The sequence below is a fragment of the Chaetura pelagica genome, unplaced genomic scaffold, assembly GCF_000747805.2.
Source record: "Chaetura pelagica isolate M959 unplaced genomic scaffold, ChaPel_1.0 scaffold493, whole genome shotgun sequence".
Lineage (NCBI taxonomy): Eukaryota > Metazoa > Chordata > Aves > Apodiformes > Apodidae > Chaetura > Chaetura pelagica.
In genome coordinates this window covers 242,790-259,174 of record NW_009952696.1, presented here as the reverse complement: position 1 = coordinate 259,174, position 16,385 = coordinate 242,790, and the positions used below count along the sequence as shown (strand labels likewise).

General features: G+C 50.8%; 1 protein-coding gene across 1 annotated transcript in view; it reads left to right on the top strand.

Moving 5' to 3' along the window:
* NOL4L (nucleolar protein 4-like) overlaps nucleotides 1-16,385 on the top strand; it is an 89,550-nt gene that overhangs the window by 40,605 nt on the left and 32,560 nt on the right. Inside the window, exons 3-5 of the mRNA XM_009994005.1 lie at nucleotides 3,461-3,572; nucleotides 6,333-6,442; nucleotides 7,010-7,117. Of these exons, the coding sequence (XP_009992307.1) occupies nucleotides 3,461-3,572; nucleotides 6,333-6,442; nucleotides 7,010-7,117 (330 nt within the window). The remainder of the gene's footprint in view (nucleotides 1-3,460; nucleotides 3,573-6,332; nucleotides 6,443-7,009; nucleotides 7,118-16,385) is intronic.

Genomic DNA, 16,385 nt, shown 5'->3' with positions numbered 1-16,385 from the left:
GCGGGGGGGGGAGAAAGAACAAGAAAAAGAAATGCTCAGTCCCGATGGGTGAGGGGATGTTTGGCCAGGCCCCTGAGCACCCGGCTCTGTGCCATCTGCCTCCCTGTCTCCCTTGGCTAGAGGGAAATGTCCTGTGTGGACCTTGAAGGGCAGAAGCAGCCAGAAAGGGGACCGGGGCAGGGCTGGAGCCCGCCCCTCTTCCTCGGGGGGGAGAAAGAACAAGAAAAAGAAATGCTCAGTCCCGATGGGTGAGGGGATGTTTGGCCAGGCCCCTGAGCACCCGGCTCTGTGCCATCTGCCTCCCTGTCTCCCTTGGCTAGAGGGAAATGTCCTGTGTGGACCTTGAAGGGCAGAAGCAGCCAGAAAGGGGACCGGGGCAGGGCTGGAGCCCGCCCCTCTTCCTCGTCACTTGGATGCTCTCACCAGCCCATCCTGGGCTTGCTCTGTTACAAAATGGAGGCAGACACGGAGCTAAGCCTCATGAGGTGCTCCATGGATGCTGAGAACCAGCTCTATCCATCCTGAAACCACTCTAGTTAGGTCAGGAATAATTTAGCTTGAAGTGTGCCTCTCCAGGGAGCCTGCTGTTTCTCCTGACTCTGCACGACCCTCCGATGCAAACATTTGGGCTCTCCTTTTACAAGAAGAGCTGAATTTACTGCCCAAAACAGAGCTACTCCCCTGAATCCCACAGCCCTAAGGACCAGGTCGCTTAGAGACAGCAGGGGCTGGCTGGCAGCTTGTGTCTCTGGTGTATACATCATCTCGGAGAGGTCTGTGCGGGCTGCCCTGCTCTCTGCGATGATGCCTGAGATTATGCAGGGCTGGGTGCGCTGCCAGAGCCGGCTCAGGGGTGGAGTCTGTCCTGCCTGCTCTGTCCCCAGCCCAGCAGTAGCTCTTATGTCCCCGGGCCAGCAGTGCGGGGGGGCAGCCCCCTGCCCCCACCCCCGGGGAGCCGGGCTGTGTGCTCGCTGCTCATGGCATCGCCCCGTGCTCAGCTCCAGCCCCTGCGGCAGGGCTGACCCTCCCAGCCAGGGGCAAGTGACCTCTTTATCACCGGGGTGGGGCGAGGGGGGGGTAGCCCCACCAGCATGACCACAGTTCAAAAACTTTCCGCTCATTTCCCTGGCAGACCACCCCGACCCTCCCCTAATTCCTTCAATTCATCTCTCTGGAGGCCTAATCTGTGCCCTGCACGGCCTCGGGGGAGCAGCCCGGATCCGTCTGTTTTCCCAGGCCTGCCCGCAGCAGGCAGAGCTTCACGCTCCACCCCTCGTCTCCCTCTTGAGCTGAGATCATCACATTAGCAGCCTGTATCCCCTCCTGACCTGGCAGGCCTGGCTGGGCTGGCCTCCCTCGTGCCCCGGCTCTGGAAGGTGAAACGCTGCAGTGTCCCCTGCGCCGTGGCTGGGGCACACAAAGGGACACTGCTGGGTGGTCAGCTTGGGAGGTGTCAGTGTGTGTCCCCCCCTGCCTCTGCCTCTCCCTTTCCCCACCGTTTCTGATTAGAGGCTCTGGAGAGTTTGCCCTTGTCCCTGACCTCGGGAGGGAGGCAATCAGAGAGGGAGTTGGGATGGGAGATAACTCATCAGGGAAGCTGTCTGCTCTGCAGAGCATCAAATCAGCTGAGAAATAACAACGGTATCACTAAAATTAGCTGAACATTTGCAGCAGAGACCACGGGCTTGTGGGAGCAAGAGAGGCAGGGAACAGGGCTGAGCCCCGGGGGCAGCACGGGGGGGCCGTTCCCTGCCCACACCCCAGGGCCACGTTTGCCACCAGCAGTTTTCAGAGCCCTAATTCCCGTGTTTCTGGGGGACTCCCTGGTGCACTGATAAACCCTGCACAGAGGCAAAGGCTGAGCTGGGCACCCGATCAGTCACAGCAGAGCTGTCACAAAGTAGGAGGAGAATCCCGCGAGGACCAGGAGCTGCATCCTCCATTTGAAGGGCTGGGACAAGGTCCCTGCCTGAACTTTCCACCCATCTGGCATTAGTGTGCGTGTAAATCCTCGGGCTCTGCTGCCGCTCAGTGGAGATAAATGTCTCTCCCTCCCACTGCAACGTGGGTCACGGGGCTGCTTCAGCCACGAGCAAGGAAACCCTCTGCCCCATTGCACTTCTTCTAGGACATTATTTTATTCCAAGCTTAAGAATCGCCCTTTCTTGGAGGAAGGGAAGAAAAATGCTTGGAATTTAGGTATTTTAAATTTTTGTTAACAAAATGTGATGGGAGGGGGATGCCCACTGCCCAGGGGAGGGGGATCAGGATATCCTGGGCTGCCCTCCTGGCTTGGCCCATCACCAGCCCTGGCTGGTGGGGTGTCTGGTTGCAGCCCTGCTTCCCATTCTGAGCCCCACTTCTGCCGGGCTTGCAGCCCCGAGGACTGGCACAAACAATTGCATTTCTGTCTGCTCTATGACCCCACTTGTAAGTGCTGTGACCCCTGCTGGGGTCGTGGCCCCTGGTTTGGGAACTGCCAGGCCAGGACGAGTCACTTAGACCAAACAGGATGGGTGATTAACTGTAGGAACCAACCCCAAAGTAAGAGGTGGGCTCTCCACCTCTTAATGTCTTCCAATTAAGACCAGATGTCTTCCTGGAAGATGTTTTAGGCTAAACCACAGGCTACCGGGCTGCAGGAGAACTTGGGTGAAGTTCCCTGACTTGTGCTGCACAGAAGGTCAGACTTCATGATTTGATGGTCTCTTATAGCCTTAAAGAAATCTGCATTAAAATTGTCTTGTTCCTTCTCCAAATAACCTAGTCTTGAGCTCTGGAAATGCTGTAAAATTGCTGCTGGGTAACAAGACTCTGAGATAGCCAGACACCTTCTGGGGATCTTTAGGTCTTGATATGGTGTTTAACTTCAGGCATCCAAGTTTTAAATATTTATCCTTATTTTTCCTCATCTCACAAAGGTTCAGAAGACTTGATTCATTGCTGTTTGTAAAAATGTTTTCAATTCCCTAGATAAAATATGTCACAGAAGTGCAAAATATTATTAACAGTAATTGATTGTCATTGTGGGAAGTGACCTGCCCTTACAAAAGATTAATGGATTCTTCAGGTTACTGGTGTGATGGTAATTAACAATGCAAACAGCTGACAGACCCTCCTTTCCCATCTGATTGTAGCTTCCCAGACTCCGAGAGGGAATGAAAAGGAGTTTTTGGGAAGGAGTGGCTATGCAGGGAGTCCGAAGGTCTGTTCATTTGCATCCCAATGCCTTCCTGACAAACCAATTATCCTCCCAAAACGTTCCTACATTAACAGCAGCTCTAGAGGGAGGGGTTCAGGGATCCCATCACCAGGCTGAAGGGAAGGGTGTGTTGCTGTGAGTCATTGATGTTCCTGGCTGGGCGAGGTGGGAGGGTGCCCAGGTGTTACCCACCCTCCTCCCAGCTCTTCAGGCATTTCCCCCCTCCCGGGACATAAACCCCTCTCCTTGTTTCCCCAGATTGCAGAGACCTATGCTTTTCTCCCGAGGGAAGCTGTGACCAGGTTCCTGATGAGCTGCACTGAGTGCCAGAAGAGGATGCACTTCAATTCCAACGGCCTGGAGCCCAAAGGTAAAGGCAAATTAATTCTGCCAGCAGAGCTGACACAGCATTTTGTACCAGCGTGGTATCCCTAGAGCTGTCAGGATACTGCCCTGCCCATGAGACACTTTCTAACCTAGTGCTTTATCCTCACGTCTGTTATTTTTCATGCATTTTTGTAGCAAAGCTGAAAGAATTGCTCAGATCTCATTTGTCTGTTGCTGGTTTCAGTTTAGGGAGCAGAGGTGGGATGGCTTTGTGCCTGAGCTTCCCCAGTGCAACCAAACCAGGCTTGGGGAGAAAATACTGCAGGTAACTCTGCAATTGGCCCCATATCAAATCTGGGTGGAAATGGTAATTCCTGAGAAAAGGAAACATGCCCTACATGTTATCCTTGAGATGGTTGATTCTGTAGTGAAAGGCCATGAGTGTGTCTGAATAGCTGAAGTTTCTGATAAAGAGCTAATTTGTAGTAATTAATAGATATGCACCCCATGATCCTGTTTTTGATAACAGGAAGTGTTTTGGTAATCAAAGTTTCATTATGCCCACGTGTGCAGCTAATTAGTGTGGCCATTGGGGTGGCTGCTGGTTGTGGTTCATTTGTAGATGGAACCAACTGCAGCTCCTTGGCTTAAAAGGTACCAGTGATGTCTAAGATGGCACCAGGTTTTCTTCCAGAGTAAATGGTTAAGTTGGTGTTTGTGTGGGGTTTTTGGCAGCTTTTATCAGGCAAAGAAACAGTGACATGAAAGAAGCACCCAACAATAGAAAATTTATAGTATTAAATACTGATTTCTGCCTGTTTGCTGCTAGGAGCAGAGCTAGGGACAGCCCAGAGGTTCTGTTTGAGTGGACTGTGTGTGCCAGCTATCCAGAGGCAGTGACTGGGATGCTTGTACTTGTTATATTTTTTTTAAGAAACTCTCCCAAATAATGCTATGTGACATTTGTTAGCCTAAGCTCCATCACTGCAGCACTTCCTGCTCTGCTGGCTGGGGGCCTGATGGGGAATGTTGGTTTGACCCAAACCAGGACATTGCTAGAAATGTGGCACTAGCTGAGCTGTCCTTCAGGGCTCTCTCCTGCCCACCCACCATCGCTGTGTCTCCCCAGTGACCCAGTCTGGCTCAGAGGCAGCTCAGAACACCCAAGGGGTGCTGAGCATCCTCCCCAGAACAGGCCTGGCTGTGGAAACTGATCGGGGCTGAGAGCTGCCTGTCCTGAGCAAATGCACAAATTACCATCAGTCACTGATTGTTCTCATAACGCTTCTCCCTCAGCAGTTCTCTGAAATCAAACACGAAGGATCCCACAGGTAAAAATTCCTGCTTCTTACCCACCAGAACTGGAAGAACAGAAATGCCTTCCTGCTCTGAATAGTACCTAAATAGTCACTAAGTACCTGTGAAAATGCAGAGAGTAGATTAGATAAGGTAACTTTTACTGGGGAAGAGTGTCTGATTTCACAGATCCGGATTCAGGAGCAAATCACCTAGAAACCATGGGGACCATAGAAGAAATACCTGGGTGTAGGTAGATGCAGACATGGGTACAAGCATATGGAGATAAAGTTTAACTCAGTAAGATGAAAAAAATTGAGTAATTCCCATCTCTTCTTACTTCTCTTGTCCATTAAACAAACACTTAATTTGTGATTGCAACAATCCCTAATTAGATGTATCTGCATCAAACCCCCCAGAATTCATAAAGGCAAATTGTCTTGCTCATGGGAAACTTTGAACATCACTGGACTTTGCTGGGATCTCTTCAGTGTTGGGACTAATTCCTAATTCCACACTTGTATAACTCCACTGGATCAAAACCATTTTACTTTAAACCTTCCTGCCTGTTCCATCTGCGTGTCCAACACGTGGGACGTGTGATAACTTTTGAAAAATGAGCAAGAGGATTCCAGTAGCCCCCATCCTGTCATGTAGGAGATGAGGATTGTTCCCATGGAGTCCCCCAGGCCTTTTGAAACAAAGGTGTTCTTTCTTTTCCAGTTAGCTTGAAAAAGAAAAAAAAGGTTTTGGTTTCTTAGGCCCAAGCTCTTATCTGTTGCCATTGCACAAATTCACAGTAAATTTGTGGCTGCTAATGGGATTATTCCAGATTTACATCTGGATGGTTTCAGGCAGAATCTGGGCACCAAGGATCATCTTCCTCCCCATCTGAGGGTGCTGAGCTGCTGCTGTTCAGCCTCACTAGCTCTGAATCCAGAGTGATGCAGCCAGAGGAATCAACAGGAACAATTTCAAGTAAAGATTTTTTTTAAATTAAATTTGTGTTTTAATCAGGATGTTAAAAATAATCTTCATCACCAGATAGAGAGATACTGAATAATTTGCCTTAATGTTAACTCCTACCTGAGGGAATCCCATCAGAATTGGTGAGACTTTGCAATGCTGAAGGAGGCTGCAGGTACCTTCTTGTTCATCCACCTCTGCAGAAACCCCTTGGCATGGAAGTGCTTCTGAGGCACCGGGAGGGCTCGGTTCCCCCCTGCTGCATCCTGGTGGGGTAGACTGAAAAATTCTCTGTTATGTGAAGTCTTCTCTGCAGATGACAGCAATTTTAATTTTATTTTTTTTTCCCCCAAAACAACATCTGTTCTGTAATGATGTTCTTGGTGGGGTCCTGTTCTCACAGGAGCCTTTGCTCAGCGGGCTCAGCTCGCGCCGGGGGCCTCACGTGCCTCTAAGTCCATGGTTAGTGATGACGAGGACACATCGTGGCTTTGTGACTCCCCGTCCTGGTTCTAAATGAAGTTTCTTCTCTCTTCTCCAGAGAGTGAACCTCCTTCCTCTTTGGTCTCTGGGATCATTGACTACAACATGCCCCTCACCTCTACCTACCTGAAGCAAATGAAGCTGCGGGTGATGAATTCCCAGGACCAGGTGAGTCGTGCGGCCGGTGCAGGGGGGGCTGGGGCTTGGCATCTTGGATTTTGGAGGATGCTTTTGGAAATGGCTGGTGTGTCCAGGCAGGCTGGGCTCTGCCCACACACAGCAGGGAGGGCAGTGCTGCTGTTCCACTGGCTCTGAGCAAGCAAACAGGTGGCTCCCGAGTCCAGCCCGTGGCGAGGAGCGGGTGCAGTTCCTGTTAGAGCAGCCTGCCTCTGCAGAAACCCCTTGGCATGGAAGTGCTTCTGAGGCACCGGGAGGGCTCGGTTCCCCCCTGCTGCATCCTGGTGGGGTAGACTGAAAAATTCTCTGTTATGTGAAGTCTTCTATGCAGATGACAGCAATTTTAATTTTATTTTTTTTTCCCCAAAAACAACATCTGTTCTGTAATGATGTTCTTGGTGGGGTCCTGTTCTCACAGGAGCCTTTGCTCAGCGGGCTCAGCTCGCGCCGGGGGCCTCACGTGCCTCTAAGTCCATGGTTAGTGATGACGAGGACACATCGTGGCTTTGTGACTCCCCGTCCTGGTTCTAAATGAAGTTTCTTCTCTCTTCTCCAGAGAGTGAACCTCCTTCCTCTTTGGTCTCTGGGATCATTGACTACAACATGCCCCTCACCTCTACCTACCTGAAGCAAATGAAGCTGCGGGTGATGAATTCCCAGGACCAGGTGAGTCGTGCGGCCGGTGCAGGGGGGGCTGGGGCTTGGCATCTTGGATTTTGGAGGATGCTTTTGGAAATGGCTGGTGTGTCCAGGCAGGCTGGGCTCTGCCCACACACAGCAGGGAGGGCAGTGCTGCTGTTCCACTGGCTCTGAGCAAGCAAACAGGTGGCTCCCGAGTCCAGCCCGTGGCGAGGAGCGGGTGCAGTTCCTGTTAGAGCAGCCTGCTTGTTCTTTACATGTACAGTTCTTCTAAGAACCTGCCTTTAAAGTGAATGTGGTGAATAGGAATTTGTGCCTTTACTTCCTCCTAATTGCCTGGGAGCTTTAGCAGGTGGGGTCTGAAACTCATCCCATGCTCTTGCTGCTCTGGTGCTTGTTTAAACTGCTGGGCAGCTTGAGGCCTTTCAGCCACAGCCACTCCTTGCTCGTGTCCATGTGGGAGAAGGCTCTGCTGTTTGATGAGAGTGTTAAGCCACTGGATTTTGTTTTGGGAATGGATGGGGCAGACTGCCACAGCATTATACCCAGGCTGTGCAATCTTCTGAGGTTCTGCAGCTGCAGAATTAGCCATGGGAACCTCTGTGCACCATGGAAACAGTCTATAAAAAGAGACCTGTGTTTTACTTGCTCCCCACAGTCTGCACTGGAAGCTGGTGCTGGATTTTCTGTCCAGGACACTGAAACCTCAGTCTGATCTTAGTGCCAGGTGGAAAGAGGAAAGAGTTTGAAATGTGCAGAAGTTGAAAACATGGTTGAGAGCTTCAGCTGTGAAGTTACACCCAGTTGGTCCTTTTATCTGCCAGCACCGTAAAGGAATGTGGGCTGGAGCATCCATGGCCAGGGTGTAGAATGCCAGATGTGGGTTTGCTGCCAGGAGCTGGAGAAATCCTGAGTCCCTGCAGTGGTGCTGGGCAGAACTGGGCTGTACTGGGCTGAGCAGAACTGTCCTGGACTGAGTCTGTCTGGGTTGCAGACATGGAATGGCTGGATGTGCCCCTTTGCAGCATCTGATGGCTGCTCTGGGACCACTTTTGGATAAATGGGATGGACAGGGGACATCCTATAACCACCTTTGGCTTGTGCCCAACACCTGCTGGCTCTCAAGGCATCTCTGAGCAGAGGCCCTGGGGCTGCAGCCCCAGCCTGGTCCATACCTGTGGTGCCAAAGTGCTCCTCACCAGGGCTGGGGGTCGAGTGGGCCACAAGCTAATGCTGCTTTTCAACATTTGAGGGGTTCATTCAAATTAAGTTTGATGTGAACAAATGGACGGTTGGAGAGCTTTGTCTAGTTGCTATTTATGCATTTTCTATCAGTTCCTCTTGGCTCCAAGGCTCTGTTCAAGAGAAGTGTGTTATGAAGCTTCACTGAAGTCCTGTTCCCAGCTTCTACAGGTGCAAAACAGGACCTGCAGTTTGATCTTATTTCTGTAACAAAACATCCCCCAGAAGCTGATGGGCTTTAGTACTGAATCTGGAGTTTTGAAGCTGCACCTTCAGGGATGCTTATTTTGGACTTAATAATTTAGAGATCTGAGAAGTTTATACTCTGAAATTTGTTTTTGTGGTTGGTGCTGGGGCTGTCCCTGGACAGACAGACGGACACAACACGTGCTGCTGGCACGGGCACTCCTGGAGCTCGCTGAGAGCACATGTCATACAGGAGCAAAAAAGGGACCAGCTGAGGCAACCAGCAGTTTGTTGGTTTAGATCATAAATCAAACGGCTTGATGTTATTCCCTGCCTCCAGAGTCTGTCTTCTCCTCAGCTCTCATCAGCTGCAGCAGCTCTTTGAGCTTTGCAAACTGCTGCAGCCAAGGGAAAAAAACGCTTTGGAAGAAGGAAAGTTTGCTGCTCAGTGTGTTACTGAAACTGATTTCTGAGAGCAGAACAACAAATGATCAGTCTTATTGCTCAGGCTTCAGGACCATTAAGGCTTTGCCTTTGATCTGGAGGTAACAACAGTCTGGAGGGGTTGCAGGTGGTTGGAGCTGGAGAACATCCAGTGGGACCTGGGTCCTGCCCATTGCAGGGTTTGGGACACTCCCCAGCTCCCTTGGGGGAATTAAATGCCATGTTCAGAAGGCAGCTGTGGCTGGACCTGAGCTGCTAATGCTGAAGTGGGAAGGGAGAGAGGAAAAACAGAATGAACCCAGGAGTTGCCAGCTCAGAACGTGCTCCATCAGGTGTCACTTCCTATTGCTTGTAACAATACAAACTCTGGGCTTTGGTTGCCTCCACCTGGCATTCCCTTCCTATTTTTCCCTCTTCATACATTGCACTGGGAACATGACAGGACCATCCTTTTTTTCCTGGATGATCCAGGCGGTTTTTGGGAAGCGTGGGCTGTGGGACATGAGCTGCTGCAAGGGAGCTTTTAGGTCCAGGAGTTGCTGCTGTTGGTGTTCCAGATGCTGACAAACTGCCAAAGTCCCCTGAAGGTGACAGAAATAATCCTGACTTTGCTAGAAATGTGAAACAGGGAGAGAATGCAACCTGCTTTTTGAGCTTGATGCACCACACAAATACAGGCTGTGTGGTTTTCAGGTAGTAAGGTCTGCAAAGTGGTGTTGGCTCCTTTCTAGCCGGGCATGGCTGTGCCTTGCAGCAGAGGGAAACTGAGGCAGGCACACTGGGAGTGTCCTGCTGCAGCTGCCCTGCTCTCACCAGTGCTGGGTGGTGAGAATGGATGTAAATTAAGCAGCAGACTTGTGTTCTACCTGGCTCTTGCCAAAAGCAATTATTTGTGTGCAGCAGCACCGGGAGGAACTTGCTTCACTTGGGGTAACAATGACTGAATTTATGCCAAAGTGGCCTTTTAAATTCATTATTCAGGGAGAAAAAAGAAGTGTGCATGTAACTGTAATTTATTGGTGCTGTTAAGCACATCAGTATTAGGGCAGCAGTGTCTCCAGAAGGAAGCACAGCCAGAAGAACCTTGGAGAAAATATTTTATCTCTGCTTAGGGGCAAAGACCAGAGGAGGAGCACTTTACATGGCTGCTCACAAAATGAAGAATTTCTGCAGGATGTATCTCTGTGTGTTTCTTGAAGTTAATACATTTGTTCTGGCCTGATAGAAAATAACTGTGACCTATGTTGCTTAAATTGGGTTCAGTAGAACATGCAGGAGCTTCAGGGTGTGAGTTCCTGTTTCATACCAGTTCTCACACATGTGAGAACATCAGCCCCTTGCCCTGTCCACAGAGCACCAAATCGGCCACATTTCAGGGTATATGCTGAGGCCCTGAAGCATCTCTGAACTTCTGACCTTTCCAGTCTAGCAGCAGAAGGGAATGAAAAGAAAATATTTTATATTTATCTGTAATGATCCTTCCACCTCATTTTCAAATACTAAATATTAGCATTTTTAAATGACTGGTTATTTGAGTTTATTGAGTTTATTGCTGTCATTTTTTTCAGACAATCTTTTCTGCCTTATTCAAACTCAGCCTTGGGTTTCTTTTCCATGCCATGCTGCTGGGTGTGATTTCCACTGGTGGCTGCTGGGTGTATGAAGATGTTAACAGAACAAATCCCAGCACTGAAATGCCAGGCTCACTCTCTGCTCTAGAGATGTTGCTGCAGCCTTGGCAGACACAGTCCAGGGCCAAGTAACCAGGTTTAAATGATACAGGAACATTTTGAAAGGTTGGTTCAATGCCTGCTGACAGAGGGTCATGCAATCAGTGAATGGCAGGAGCTGCTCTTGGATGGGAAATAACAGGAGCATTTTTCTTGTTGCTATGGCTTTGCTACACACACTTGTGAGTGTTTGAGAGGGACAGAGCCTTGTCCTGCTCCTTCACACACTCCCTCCACCCAGTGATTTCCCTGTAAACCTGGAGCACGTGACAGTGCCTGATGTGGTTTTCAAAACATCATTTCAGCAGTGTTTTAACCCAGGCAGCAGGGTAGTCCTGAAAGGGGGAGGAAGAGGTTCACATCCCAGAGATAGACAAGGAGTTGGCTTCCTCTGATGCTGGGGAGGATCCAGCCTCCAGGAGTTTGGAGTCTCATGACCAGAGGCTGGTTTGCAACATTAAGCCCTGCTCCTTCCACTCTCCTTTCTCCCTGGTCCCTCCTCACTGTTCTTGCTCACTTTGGTGTCTCAGAAGGCTCTGGTGTTACCAGAACAGCTAAAATGCACGTTCCCCTGGCAGCTCACTTGCTTCCTTCTGCTTCAGGTCTATCCCCAGGCTAATCTTGGGGGTGCAGAGCTGGCAGAGGGGAGGGAGGCAGCAGAGGCAGGGAGGGGAGTGTCCGGCTGCAGAAGAGGACACACTGGGTTTCAGTCTGTAAGTTCACTCTTCAGAATTGCAGTTAGCTCGTTTTACTTAGTCCAGAACCAAATCTGGCAGAGCTGGCAGCTGCTGAGTGAGGTCTGGGACCTGGATTCATCTGAGTGCTTAGTGAAAGCATCCCAAAGAAGCCCTGTGTCCGTGGCTGTGCAGGGAGGGCACCAGGGTTTGGGAGGAAGTGGGATGATACGTTTGCATCACATGAGAATGATAAGGTACTTCCTAATCCATTAAAGAGGGTGTTAAACATCTCCATGAATAAATATCTCTAAATCAATTTGACAAGAGAACTCTCATTCAGGAGGCCTTTCTTTAGCTTGGGAAGATCTTTATTTCCTGCTGTTCATTGTTAAGACACTTTGGAGCACTAGAGAAGTTCTCCCCACACACCCTTGCACACAGAAGAGAAGGGAATGTTGCCTGTAGGCACAGTGTGGCATCATGACTGTAGCACCTTGGAACACAGATTTAATCCCTGCAGTAGAGACACCAGCACAGCCCTGTAGTGGGGACAAAGCTTCTGCTGCCAGAGGTGGGCTTGGGATGATCAGTTGAAATTCTGTCCTAAATGAGAGGCTTTGTGCAGGAGAAGCTGGGAGGCAGGTTGGGTTGTCATAACAGCCTCCTTGCTGGCAGAGGTGTTTCCATCCTTGGCCTTAATGGCTCATGAGATGCTGGAGGTCAGATGATCAAACCACTTAGGCTGGTTTCAGACTGGTGTGAATGGCTTGCTTTCAGTGAAGGTCAACTGAGTTTTGTTATTGGCATTAACTCTGACGTTCCCAGCTAGTAAAGCCTGAGCTTTCCCTGCCCCTTGTGTAGGTCTGTCAGTCTGTTCCTGGCACAGCTGTGCTACAGGTGAGCTTTGTGCTCCTGCAGGCAAAGCTTGATGCAAGAGACACATTTTGAGACCCCAGTTTGGGCTGGCTGGATTAAATCCTGCCACCACCACTCTTCCTTTCAAATAAGGTGTGATGCCAGCCCCTTCCTCTGTGGTTTTGGGGAAAATAATGTTATTTTCTGTAAGAAAGGAGGTGGCGATTTCAGTGACATTCCTCACAATTCCTCCTCCTGCACTGCTCGGGTGTGTTTAGTTGCTGTGTGTGGTTGGTCTGGTCCATTTTCCTCACTGGGTGCTGTGCACTGGTAAGAGAAGCTGGTCCCTTTCCCACTCTGTGTCCCTCCCCTGTGACACTGTGCAGCTTAACCAAGGTCCTGGAGAAGCAGCTGGGGGATGTGCAGAAGCTCCTCTCATTCTTGGTGGAGCTTTGGTGGTTGTGCTGGTGAGGGCTGGTGCAGTCCGAGCAGCCTAGCAAAGCTGAGCTGCTGGAGCCTGTTTCTGGGAATGCTGAGTGAATAGGGCTGGAAACCACAGTATCTGTCTGTAATGCACAATTTCTTCCAAATATCTCCCTGATTTGGTGGGGAGCGATGCAGCCCATTCCCTGCGCAATAACCAGTGTCCAAAGCATCTGTTCCCAGTAGAGCTGGAAACAAAGTTTTGGTTCAGGTCCTGTAAAGTGGGGCTAGGAAATGTTCCCAGGGGAGATGTAAAGACCTGTACCACACTGTGAGGAAACCATTTAATGTCCATGGAATAGTCTTCTGGATCCAGTTTAATTTGCCCCATACATGTGGCAGGCTTGGCTCTGGGGAGGTTTTCTGCATCATCTCCCAAGCTCAGGTGCTGACGTGCTGTATGTTGACTTTGATCAAGTCACACAAATGGTTGTTTCTTAATTGCCTTCTCCCTTTAAAAAGGGGAAATACCTTAGAGAGACTTCTGAGGTCTTGCTCACTAATAAAGCTCTTCAAGAGCCTGGATGGCAACTACTTTGAGAGCGCGAACTATTATTAATGATTTCCGTTATTGCAGAAGATGAAGCTGTGTGGTTCAGCTTTTTAACCTTGAATCGTGTTTTTGCTTCTGTTCCTGCTCCTGTTAAACCTGTGCAGGCTGGTTTGCACCTTGCCTGGTTGCACAGGCTCCTAGGACCCCCATCACCAGCCTTGTGTGTGCAAAAGGGCTGTGAGGATCTCCGAGGAGTCGGCTGTACTCACAGAGACAGGTTCTGAGAAGTGCAGTATGGCTTGAGAGCAGCCAAAACTGGGCTTGGTGGTGGTTCTGTTTATGCTGACTCGATTCTGATGTGGTTGGCCAAGAGATGAGCTGTGAGGGTTGTCCTCAGCATATAGCACAATGCAGACATCCCTGCTGGTGCTGTGGGCTGAGGCTTTGGCAAGAAACGTTGGGGGATATTTAACCATGATCGACCCGTCCCCTCAAACACCCATTCCCTGTACTCCAGAGGAAGGCAAATCCCATCCACAGAAGCAGCTCCTTTCTTGCTCCTTTCCTTGGCAGTGACTGGTGCATCCCATGAAGTATGGAGCTGTATTTCCTTTCCATCTCTTGGTCTTGGCTCCTGGGAAAAAAGCCCTTTTATTGATGCATGTGCCAGATGCCAACAACTGCTGCTTGTGCAGAAGGAGCGACCAAGGGGCAGTGGGAACACAGCTCAGGCCACAACAAATCTGGTTGATAAGAAAGGTTCCCAAATCTTTGCTCTCCTTTTTTTTCCTTGTCTCTGCTCTGAATGGCAGATAAGTTAAAATACGTTGTTGGTAAGAGTCCTGTATCCCCCTCACACCATGGGAATGGGGCCCTCCTCCAGCAGCTCCTCAGCAGCCCCCTCCCTCTTGCTCCCCTTTCCTCATGGCCTCGCCCCAAGAGATTTGTGTCTTAATGCTCATTACCCAGTAGGCTTTGATGGTCACAGAGGACCCTACTTTCCAGAGGCACAAGAACATCAAGTGACTTGCACAAGGTCGTCCATGAGTCAGTGACTCCTCTGGCATGATGGCAGGATCCTGCTGTCCTGCAGTCCCCTGCTCCCACCACTAGATCACTGTGCCCAGGCTCCTCAGCAACACAACTATTCAATTAAGCTCCTACAGTGCCTTAAATGTAGTTTATTCCTGGGTTTGACAGCAGCCCTGGTACTTTTGCAGAGCCTTGCCTTAGGAAAGCATGACAGCTGAGCTCAGGGCATAGTTAGCAATGCCAGAAGCCCAGCTGCATGGGGCTGGGGCACAGCTCTGCTGGGGACCCCCAGCTCGGGCACTGGTGGCATCTGATGGGACCCTGCCCAGGCAGCACAGCCAGGCTGTGAGCCCCAGGTTTTCTGCATGGGCAGTTCTGTGTGAAGGGGTTTGCAGGGACCAGAAGTAATGAACACATTGTGAGGAGAGAGGGAAGGAAGTGACTTATAAATAATATATTTGATGTGTATTTTATATATAATATAATAACAGCAGTACTGGTTTATTATGGTTTTGTTGGTTTTTTTAACATGTAATCCCGTAAGGCACTTACCCCTGTTCCTGACAACTTGATACATTATTATTACCAATTCTGTATCTAATTACCAGTTATTTTCCCCTAGATAATTTGAATCCAAAAAAGGCCCACTGGAAAGGAGCTTGGCGTGCTGCTTCCCCAGCTGGTTTGGGAGGCAGCCCCTTGGCCACCAGTGAGCCCCACTCCTGGGACCCCGGGCACTGGCACAAACAATTGCAGTTCTGTCGGGCTCGTGACCCCACTTGTAACGGTGGTGACCCCCGGGGGGTCAGGGCCCCTCCCCTGCTGCCCAGCAGCTCCTGCTCCCTGTGTGGATGCGGCTGTTGGGTTGGACACTAAGTTTGCTGATGTGAAATTTAGGTTAATCCATTTCCAAAGTGGATTAACCTAACCCACACAAAGGCACTTAGTATAGAATAAGTGTCCACATGGTGAGGGAGCACGGAATAGTGACTGAGCTTCAAACTCATGCCCTGCCTGGTTTGTGTCCAGAGGGGCTGGTGTCTCGTTCCCATCAGGACCTGCTCTCCCAAAAGGCTTTAAACTGGTCTAGGGAGGACAAAGCATGAACAAAGCCCAGCAGTGGGAAGGGGTTAAAATCCCGCTCCACTGAGGTCCACGGCAAGTCTCCTGTTCACCTTAAATGGTCAGGATTTTATTTTAGCTCCAGGGAGGAGCAGCAGCCATTGAGCTGGAAGTGAGTGTGGAGCTGGGGGCTCCTGCCCTCTCGCCCGGCGCTTCCTGCAGGAGGCCCCGGGGCTCTGCTCGCCCTGCAGGCTGTGGCTCTGTGGGTCAGCCTGGAGGAGCTGGAAATGCAATACCAAGTGATACCTCCAGCCTTGATCTTCCCGAGCTGCCCCTCCCCTGCATGTGGCCCCTGGCAGTGGCAGAAAACATCATAATTGGACATCTGCACCACCAAGCCATAAACATGAGTGTGGCAGTTCCCATCCCTGGCTCTGGCACTGCCCACACAACCCACTACACTTGATTTATTTTGAAAAAAAATTTCCTTAATAACCATTAAACAGCAGGAGACACGAGGTGGGCTTGGGAGGGGGATGCTGGGACATGTGTCCATCGTTGCAATCTCCAGCTGGGCGGGAGGCCACCTGCCTGCTGCCCTTGGAGCCCAGGACATGTTGGGAGCCAGGGCACATCATCCTTAGTGGGAACCATCCCTGGGGATTGCCAGGGCACCACCCCAGGAGCCAGGGCACAGCATCCCTGTCCCTCCCGGGGAGCTGGAGGCAGGGTGCTCTGCGCAGGGCAGCGTTTGGGGCACGGCTGAGGATGCTGCCACTGAGCTGCCCGGGGGAGCTGATCCAGCATCCAGAGGCTGCAGCACCCGATGGTGCTGCTGCTGGTAGAGCAGAGCAGGGTCCTCTTCTGGTCCCCCAGTGCGACAGGGACAACCACCTGAAACAAAAGGCTTCAGCAGAGGAGGCAGCACAGGGCCCGGGCACTGCTGCACCCACCAAGCAACGGGCTGCAGGGCGCCCACCCCCCTCCCCAGGGACTCGCTGCTGGGGGGCACAACTTGGGTCCCCAACACGGTTAAACCCCAGCACTGCCCGGCTCGGAGCCCCCGGGGCCGGGCTGAACCGGGTGTCCCC